This window comes from Gavialis gangeticus, unplaced genomic scaffold (assembly GCF_001723915.1).
Source record: "Gavialis gangeticus isolate Ggan-Ray unplaced genomic scaffold, GavGan_comp1, whole genome shotgun sequence".
NCBI lineage: Eukaryota > Metazoa > Chordata > Crocodylia > Gavialidae > Gavialis > Gavialis gangeticus.
The window spans coordinates 19,650,545-19,660,660 of record NW_017729024.1 but is presented as its reverse complement, the minus strand read 5'-3'; the positions used below and the strand labels follow the sequence as shown (position 1 = coordinate 19,660,660).

Genomic DNA, 10,116 nt, shown 5'->3' with positions numbered 1-10,116 from the left:
TAACTTAATGTTCTCTGGTAATAAAGAGCATATTATTTTCCTTTTTAATAATCTTTTTTTAATACGCTTCCATTTCTTATCTACTTAGGGCTGAGTTCTCCTAGGCTATTATGTGGGTCCATAATTTTTGGCCTTCAAAGCAAAGGAAGAAAATTAGAGCTGGTGCTTTAGGGAGGACCTTTGTTTACTGTTCCAGTGTTGTATGTTGCTCCTGTGGAGAAAATGTGGAGACAGTGCCATGCCTCTATACTTAACTCTGCAGTGGTTTACATATAGGAACTAGCATGCAGACAGGAGCAACAGGCTGACCCCATGAAAGTTATGTAGTAGCAAGCATACTTCTTCTGTGCTCTCAGAATAGCATTTTGCCTCCTGGGCAATATAATTCTGTACTTTCCCTTGCCCTGAATGGTGCCTAACAGACATAATTTAACCTTTAATGGCTACATTAATTTACCCCTAAGTTAGAAATTCCTTGCAATTTGTATGAGGAAACTCATGCTATGGAATTGGTATTACAGCTGTAATAACAAATCACAATGTTTCTACCTAGGAGAAAAAAAATTGGCACACTGCCTCCTTTCACACTTACATTCCTTTCAGTCCTAAAACAAGTGTAATATTGATTTGAAAGAAACCACTCTGGGTGATGCAGTCTCTCCGTCTGCCTTTTGCTAAGTTGTCTTGAGACAAATGCATAGCTGAGATAGATCACATGTTCAGTGTGGCTGCACACCTCTCCCCAGCAATACTAACCTTGTATTCTGATCCAAAATAGATGAGAAAAATATCAACATTTCATAATAAGCTACTCTCCTAAACTGAATATTTTAATTCTCATTAGCTGCAGTATACTGCAGATCCAAAAAATAGGAAGGTATCAAATACTGCACTGTTCCCACTCTGTGAACTTTGAGACTTGAATCATGTTGTAATTATCTTGATGGGTGAAAGAGTGGCCCTCTTAGAACACGTTTATATGGTTTTCCCAGTGCTCCCTGAGTAGCTGCTCTTGTTGGGGCCTGCCCACCTGCTTATCCAGGGCAATGCATCAGACTTTGTAATGAGTAAGTGAAGTAGTATTGAGGATGTCCTCTGCTGCCATTTTCAAAATTTCTTCTTTTGTTGAATTTGTGAACTGCTGCTAGGATCACTCTTATTGAGGCTCTTTGCTAGTTTTGGTGTGTGTGAAGTGAGGCAAGAATTTAGTCCTAAGGGCTAAGTATAGACAGTCAAAAAGCCCGAGGTTGAATCAATTCAGTCTTTGCAGGTTAGTTAGGATGCAGAGATTAAACTGAAAAGCAAGTGAACAGACATTCATTTTTGATTCAGGAAATGCACCCACATTTCTGCAGTGGCTCAGGCCAAAAGCGAGGGGTGGGTGCTACAGCATACCTCCCAGCCTGCCAGCCACTGCCAAAGGGAAGGGACTGAAGCTCCAAGGCTTTTCCCCACTCACTGCTGGAACAGTGGGGATGTGGCTAGGCCCCAGCCTAGAACTAACACACTGGAGGATGGGGATTTAAATCCACTCCCTGGCCCACATGGGACCCCAGCCTGAGTCTGCCTGGGTAGAGGGGCAGTGCTTGCCAGGCTTCTGCCCCGCAATCCCTGCTCAAGGGGTGGGGAGGGCAGCCCTGCCAGGCTGAGGAAGGGGTGGGTGGGGAAAAAGGTAGCAGCGTTGAGTAAGAATAGTCCTTTCTATGAAGCGAGCATGTGTTGTACACAGCAATTTGCAACCTCAAGCACACAACAAACAACCACCAAAAATCTTTGCCTAAGCTAAGATACAGTTCAGTAAAGTGGACTGAGAGCTCACACAGCTTAGTCTAACTTAAAATGGAGTGTAATAAACCAAAAAGACAAAAGAAAGCCTTGCATAAGTCTTACAGAAGAGCGTCTCCTTACAGCCAGGTATGCTTCTTGGGGAATCAACAGGTGGTCTTAGGTGTTGGAGTTCCCATTGCTCACAGGTGGCAGGGGACCAATCCCTCCAGCCCCGGTTCCCCAGCCTCTTCCCCCTCCCCTATGGCCTGGAGGAGCTGAGAGGATAATACCCCCTCCGTCTCCCCTTATCAGCTTGCCAGCCTCAGTCTCTGCCAGTGGTGGGAGGCGTAGAGCCTGCTGGTCTCCTGCTGTTTTATAATGTAAATGTAGTTGTCTGCTTTCTTTGATCACACCAGCCAAAGCAGTCCCTCTCAGACTGTTGTCTGCCCATGTCCTGCTCCAGCAGAGAGCAGGGGGTGTGGACAGCACACTGAGCTGAGGAAGGAGGGATTAAAGCTCCTTTCGGACCTCAGCCGGGGTTTGCCTGGGGAGGCAGTTGCTCTCAGGCTGTTGCCCACCCTGTACCTCCCACCCCCACCCACTCCACTCCACTCCAATGCAGAAAAGTGTGGCAGGGGCTAGCCCCCAGATAGACCCAGCTGCAGTCCCCTGCAGGGTTTCCCACTCCCACCCCCTTGTCAGCCAGCCCTCCCTTCTCCAGCAAGGGAGCAGAGGGGTGGGGCCAACCCCACACTCTGGAGCAGACAACACAGCCCAGCCCAGGGCTGCACATCATGCTGGGATGTTGGGGGACTGTGATTTAACTTGAACCAGGAAAGGGTCTGGGACAGAAGTTTCATAAGCCAGTTTGACCTAAATCAGTTAAGTCTGATACTACATTCATCCAGGTTTATCTTAAAACAAGTTCAGCCATTTTGAAATTGGCTTATACGCACTGAGCTTCTGTTCTGTTACCGGCTTATACCAGTTTCTGATCACTTAAACCAGGTTGTGTGTAACTGCTGTCCCTAGCCAAGGAGCACCAGGAAAGCAGTGTAGAAATAGTCTCTGTAGAGTTCTAGGCAGACATACCTAAAACTCCAAACCAAAAAGGGGCCGGGGAGGTGATAAAAAGGAAAGAAAATAGATCATATATTGATCATATACATCAAAGGCATGTTAATTATTCTGGGTCAAACCCCATCAGTAATTATAAAGGAAAAGACATTGTTTGGAGAGTATTGTTCACTTGAAGCCAAGCTACACAAAGGGTCTTCAGGTCTAGTTTCTCCCTCTCAGGTAAATCATAAATTTGGGGGTAAATATAAATTGATCCAGTGCCTATTTTCATCTTTTTTTTTCATGTGGGATTGTCAGGAGTCAGCTTTTAGAAATATAACACTGGAAACTAATTTACAGCAGCCAATAAAGTTAACTTACTTTCTTTGTGCCTCAAGTGAGATCCATGGGAAAGGCCAAGGAAAAGGCTGCAGATATAATAGAATTGATTTGCTTTTCTTGAGAAAATACACATTATCAACCCAGTTTTAATGAGTGCAGTGGTTTCACAGCTCTGCCTACAGCCCACAGACTCAAGTAGAAATTACATAGGGGCTGTATGGCTCCCATAACTTCTGTTTGCATGTTGAGGTTGGGATTCTGTCTCCAGCCATTCCCTCACGCATATAGTCAATGTTTGTGCTTTGTGTTGGATGGGTAAGTTACACATAAATTAGGGCAGACTTGCTTTTATGGTCACAGACTGGATATGGAAAAATGGAGGACACTTGTTTTAGGTATTTATGTTGGACTGGGGGGAAAGGAAAACTGAGTTGATAAGCAAGACTAAGACTAAACCTTCATTATGGAGAGGCCGTCATAATTGGAGCATCTAGAGAGAAATGTTCAGTGAGATTCATTCTTGTTTGTATCCCATTAGGTACTGTGTTCCATGTAACTGTGCCTGACAAGCTAACCTTTGAAGAAGCTAAAGAGGAATGTGAAAAAAGAAACGCAGTCCTTGCTACAGTTGCAGAGCTGTATGCTGCCTGGAGGATAGGCTATGACCAGTGTGACTTTGGCTGGCTGGCTGATGGCAGTGTTCGCTATCCTGCATCCGTGGCTAGACCTCAATGTGGAGGAGGTTTACTTGGGGTGAGAACCCTATATCGCTATGAGAACCAAACAGGCTTTCCTTTGCCAGAGACAAAGTTTGATGCCTACTGCTTTCAAGGTAAACTGCTTTATTATTATTATTATTATTATTACTATTACTTTATTATTATTGTAAGAGTGTACAACAATCAAAACCCTGAAATGTCCAGTTCCTTATGGAGCATACATTTTATAATGAAAAGATTAAATTACTTTGACTTTACAAAAAAAGCAAGGAAGCCAAATAAAACCAAATCTGTTAAAATAACATTATGGTTGACAGACAGGATTCTGTGAAGAGAGGAAGTGTTAACATAAGGTTTTAATCTGTACCCAGTGTGTATCAGTATGGTGATGCACATTTTTCTACAATCAGCCAGGCTTAAATGGGTTTCCTAGTGCTTTGGGACTGTAGGCAATGCAACCAAAATATGGCTAAGTTAAATTCTGAGGTCTTTTGCAACCCTTAATCACAGTAGTCATATAAATGAAATCCTTATTGCCATGGCCACTCATTAATAAAGTTAATGAGTAAAGAATAAGTTAAAGTTTTGGGGCTGGGTCTTTAATTCAGGATCTCTACTTTTCTGATGCTCTAATCAATGACTTTGGACTGTGGACTACATCAGCAAAGTGAATTCAATCCATTCTGCCTTCCCTCTAATGATGTCTAAGTTACAGAAACACATTGATAAGCCTTCCATAGCACTGTTTTTTTCTGCTCAAGTTTTAGAAGTTAATGCATTAATATCTTTAGATCCTAAATTCAATCTCTGCTGATTACAATTCACCTAGGTGTTTGGTATAAAATGATACGCTGACTGCTGTCAACTCAAACTGAAATCATTAGAAGTTGAAGTGTCTCATTTCCCCTCTACTCTGAATGCATCAGATCTTGCAAAATTTTGCACACAGAAATAATCCCATTGGCTTCAAGGAAGTATCATGTAAGAGTAAGGATTACTTACATATAGGATTGGACTTTGAGTCTGGCAGCTCCAATGGGAGATAACAATGGTATGTTTATGATAATTTTAAAGCATAATAGGTGAAATTTGCCTTGACTTTGAGGAGTTGATTGTTGTCCCCCACTGGGCTGCAGTGGCATTTGTTTTGAGGAAATGGGCAGGCCTGAGACCTAGTCCTCAGCTAGGGTTTCATCTTTTCAACCCAACTTTACCTTAGTCACATGGGCTACCTACAGATGTTAAAAAGCCCCCCAAAGAGTGCTTTACTTTCAGCTTGGTGTGCCCCTTTGCCAAGCATAGCACATGCCCAGAAGAAGCATACCATTAGTTTGACCCAGCTCACCCTATGTCTGTAAAAATTGGGCACTTCAGCAGGGTGTTTTGGTGCTTTTATCTAAAGCTGAATCAGTCAGCTGAGGCTCCTTATCTATACAGACACTGGGGGAGCTGAGTCAAACTGATGCAATGCTTCTTACTGTAAAGTGCTGCTTTTTTGTTTTTCACATCTGTCAGTGGCCATGGTGTCCAGTTACTTGGCATTAGGCTTGTAGAATAAATTTCAGCCTATGAAAATAGAATTTGCACTTTGTGCTTTGACTCTACTTTCTGTAAGTTTCACTTAAGAGAAATGTTATTGACATACGTTGGGACTTAAAAGGGTGTGTTTGTGTTGGGTGAAGCTGTGCTGTGCAGAGATGTACACAGAGCTAGTTCTGTGCACCCTAGTTTCTGGAAGCACTAGGGCTCTGTTAGAGTTGCGCTATGCCTGTGCTAATAAGACCTGTTTTTCAGAACAGCTGAAGCCCTAGTGTCATGCTACCACAGCTATACTGCTTCTTATACCAGAGTTAGCCTGCACAGAGTTAGCACAGGGTATCTCTGCATAGTTCTGCCTTATACTTTACGGTCATGCTCAAAATTTCCTTTACGAGTACTTGCTTGGGGGCCATTTTTTAATCTGCTCTTTTTTGTGCTTCCAAAGCAATTTTCACAGGTGTAAAGATTTTGTCAACTTGTAAACCAAAATATAAGCAACCTATAAGTTAAACTCTTACAGGAAAAGTGATTAAACAAACAAACATGGCTTGGGTGAACAGCAGTTTTTCTTCAGAATGTTTTCTCTCTTTCAATTTAAAATTAATACAGTATTGCATTATCACTAAATAAGATTTAGTGTTAGTCTGCTGACCCAGAATTCACCAAACACCTCCCTAATTTTTTATAGAGACACCTAAATATATGCCTATGGCCATAGTCTGTTAAGATCTTAAATTTGCCAGGTGCCTCTTGAGAGTTGCTACATTGTTTTCAAAAGAAGGTAGAGGAAGTCAAACCCTCTCAGAAAGTGCTTAGTACCTGGCAGGAACAAGCATCATTGACATCAGTAGCATATTTACCTGAGCAATAAATAGAGTGCTGAATAAAGGTGAAATAGTGTTATAGTTTTTTAGGGGCTGGAAGGGACTTTACAGATCATCGCATTCAGGCCCACTGCATTTGGGCAGGAAAGACCACTGGGGTCAGATGACCCCAGCAAGATGGGCATCAAGACACTTTTTGAAGATGGCCAGGGTGGGTGACTCTACCATCTCTGTGGGAAGCCCGTTCTAAACCCCCGGCACTCAACTTGTAAAGAAGTTTTTTCTTATGTCTTGTCTGAAGTGATCTTCAATCAGTTTGTGCCTATTATATCTAGTCCTCCCCTGGGGGGCTTTGTTGAACAAGTGCTCCCCCAGGCCCTGATGTACTCCCCAGATATATTTATAGGCTGTCATCAAGTCCCTCTGAGTCTCCTCTTCTCTAGGCTAAACAGTCCCAAGTCTTTCAGCCTCTCCTGGTCTCTAGGCCTCTAATCATGGAGGATGAAATCTGTGTGTGGCCCCTGCGCATCCACTCAGGGGAAAAAGGGGCTAGTATGGAGCTCTGTCCCCTTTCACCACCTCAGGGCTGTGCACAATAGTAGTTCCTGCACTTTTGCTAATCACTCTCCCCTTAAGAGCGGGATTTCAAAAAAAAAAAAGCAGGGAAGTGAAAGGAACAGAGAGAGCCTGCCAGGAAAACAGGGCCAGAGTGCAGGTGGGAACAGACTTCTCTGGCAGAATGAGATTGCTGCCTTTTTGTACAGTGGAGACAGTGCTAGGGAAGAATCTGTTCTTTATTGTTAACAGTCTCTCTCTATCTCTATGGCGAGGTGGCTGCTCGCTCAGGGCTATGGTTTGAAAGCAGGGCTGGCTGAAGAACAAGAATTCCTTGAAAGCTTTTAAGGTTTGTTTTTGATCCACACTGGAATGAAACTAAAACCTTTTCAATTTTTTTTTTTGGAAGAAAAGGATATGTGTGTTTGTCCAACTTCAGAATAGTTAGTAGACAGGTGGTTAGTGCACTCACTTGGGGTACTGGTGAGGCAGGTTTAGATTCCTGCTCTGAATCAGGCAGAGCCTGACTTGGCCTCTCCGTGAATGTCCTAACCACTAGGATACAGTGAGATACTGTTTGGAGGGATCTCACTTTGGCTTTGACTCCAAATCCTATCCTGGGCCTAAGAAATTTACTTGGCAGATGTTTTGTTTAAAAGTTCCAAACCAGCTCTATCGAAAAGTCACAGTTAAACCCATGAAAGTACTGGGCGGTTCTCTGTGATACAATAATCCCTGATCTGAAGTTCAGCCATAACTGCATTTTTTTCTGTTTGAGCACATCCTTTACAGCACTTGCCACACTGTGCAGTCTTGGTTGTCTTCGACCTCAGCAAGACTATAAAACTTTGATTCCCCAAAGAGAACCTCATCAGATTGCTTACATCTCTCTTAGTATCTTTATAATGTATCTTTAATTACATTGTTATGTTTCTCCCCAGCTTGAAGACTCAGTCAAATAAGCAAATAACTTTGTGTTAATGAAAAGGACAGAACCCTCCACCCCAAAATGATTGTTACATTCATTTATTAGATCAGAGGCTGCTAATTGGAAACATATTGTGTTGCCCTGTGAGCAAGGCAAAAATCAAGCTGAGTTATCTAGTAGCACCAGTGCCTAAAAAGTCTGCAAAACAGATGTTGTACAGTTAAAAGTGGTGATGTCACATTTTTACTGTGTCCCAGTAAAGTTTCCTCTGCCTCCTGCCTGAAAGTTGGTGAAGTTCCCACTGACTCAACTTCTTGAATGTTACAGCCACATGTTGTGCTGCAGTGAAATGCCAATGATTGAAGTGAAATGTCAATGATTAAGGACCTGAGTCTGCCACTTTCACTCATGCTGAATAATATTATACTCTTTGAGTAGCCCCTCTGAAATCTGTGGGACACATATAAACAGATGCTTCTCATCCCCAGGAAGGTTAGCTGAATCTGGCCCTAAAAAGCCATCTGGGGAACCAGACTTCTTAAATACTTCAGAGCAAAAGATTTGTGTGAGGAGAAATGTTTATATTAATCATGATAAAAACAATCCTTATACCAGTATTTAAAATTGGAGACATCTTTCTTCAGCTTATCTTGAAGTATTGTTTATGACCAGAACTTGCTGGAAAATTTCTATTATATTTATTTTAATTTTATTGCTAAAGGTAGAAGAAAGCCCCCACATTTTGAAGAATTCTAGTCTAAAAATTGAATTATATAGTTATTTTTAAAAAATAATACAAGCCAGTAATACAAACATTAAGTTCAAATTACAAGGCACCAGTTGTTAGCTTCAAATAAAATCACAAGTCAGGACAAAAATCTAATTATAGTACAGTTACATTCAGGATTTTCTTTAGTTTGCTTTCCAGTTGCAAACCTGTATCATACAAATTGCATTGAGTCTGGAAAATAAAAGAGCTCAGACTAATAATTTAGATTCGAAATCTATACTCTTGTTTTAAATATCACTTTGATCATGCATTTCTTTTCTTTCTGCTCGACAGAAACCATATGACTCTATTTCTAAAATGCTAGTGATTTTTTTCACATTTTGTTTCTTATGTTAGTTTGTTCTCTTCTTTATTACCAGCAATTATTTTATTGTATTCTTTCCCCAAATACTTGCTTTTAGTCTCTGATTATACAGGGTGCTTAAGTATGTGCCTACAGTAACTTGAGTTGGATTACCTGTGAGCTACATTGGCACGTCCTGACAAATGTGCATTTCTCCAGAGATAAATAGCAGTGGCACATTGTTGTGCTGCTGCTGCTTGTCCCTAGGGAAACCCCCATGCACATGTGCTCTGGTGCACAGCAACTTGCCCCAGGTGGGGTAAGGGAGGCTGGAACCAGCACCTGGGCTGGCCCCAGGGGGCCTCCTGGGGCTCCAGTTGTGGCGATTCAGGTGCACAGAGCCTGGCCGGCAGCTAGGGTGTGGCTGTGGACAGTTGAGCTCCGGTTTTGGGTAGTGCACATTGCCAGCACATGCACTGTCTTGCTTTTTTCTGCCGCAGATTTTTTTGACACCAGGATCTCCTGGTGTCAAAAAACTCCACCACACTGCAAATTAGCAGTGTGGTGAATGCCTGCATGTGTGGCACATGCAGTTTGTGGCACTGCAGATGGGTTTGCAGGGATGCAAACCACATGTGTATGATCATCTGGACATGCCCCATGTAATTATATAATTTATCACTTCAGGACCATCATCAGAAAGAGTCCCATGTGCATTAAATCAAAGATATTTTTGGCGGAAGAGGGAGCATTTAGTTTAATAATTGTTGTTTCATTTTAGATTCAGCGCTTCAATTTAGATTTGGTATTTCATTTCAAACTGTCTCCTTGTTTTGGCCCTTTCATTTCTTTTCAGCTTTGCTCTGTCATTCCCAGAATTACAGTCTGAGAGCTGTCATAGTAGATCTGGGAGACCACAACTCCTAAGCAGCATTCTTGTATGGAGCACTTAAGAATGAGAAATAGTTGTTGTCTTCTTTTGAAAGGTCTCTAAGCAGAGGAGCTCTCATGGAAGTTCTGCAGCACCAACCCCAGTTGACAAATAGGTATTGATCCACTAACAGGCCGAATTTGACCCCACTGGTATTTTCCATGATTTCATTCGTTCAGTTCAACAGAGTATAGAGTCTTTTTTAGCACAGTCTTCTTTGGAGCTGGCAGAAATATTTTCATAGACAGTCTTCAGGCATGAAGCTGATCACAGGATGTGCAAAGATGCTGGCCCTGGACTGTGTTCCAGGTATCCTTTCTTCTTTGTGGAAAATGAGCACTTCAGATGCCTTCTCATGATAGCGCTAGTTCAACACACT

At 42.2% G+C, this 10,116-nt stretch overlaps 1 protein-coding gene across 1 annotated transcript in view; it reads left to right on the top strand.

The window, feature by feature from the left end:
* VCAN (versican) overlaps window positions 1-10,116 on the top strand; it is a 180,254-nt gene that overhangs the window by 43,113 nt on the left and 127,025 nt on the right. Inside the window, 1 exon segment of the mRNA XM_019516926.1 lies at window positions 3,707-4,000. Within this exon segment, the coding sequence (XP_019372471.1) occupies window positions 3,707-4,000 (294 nt within the window).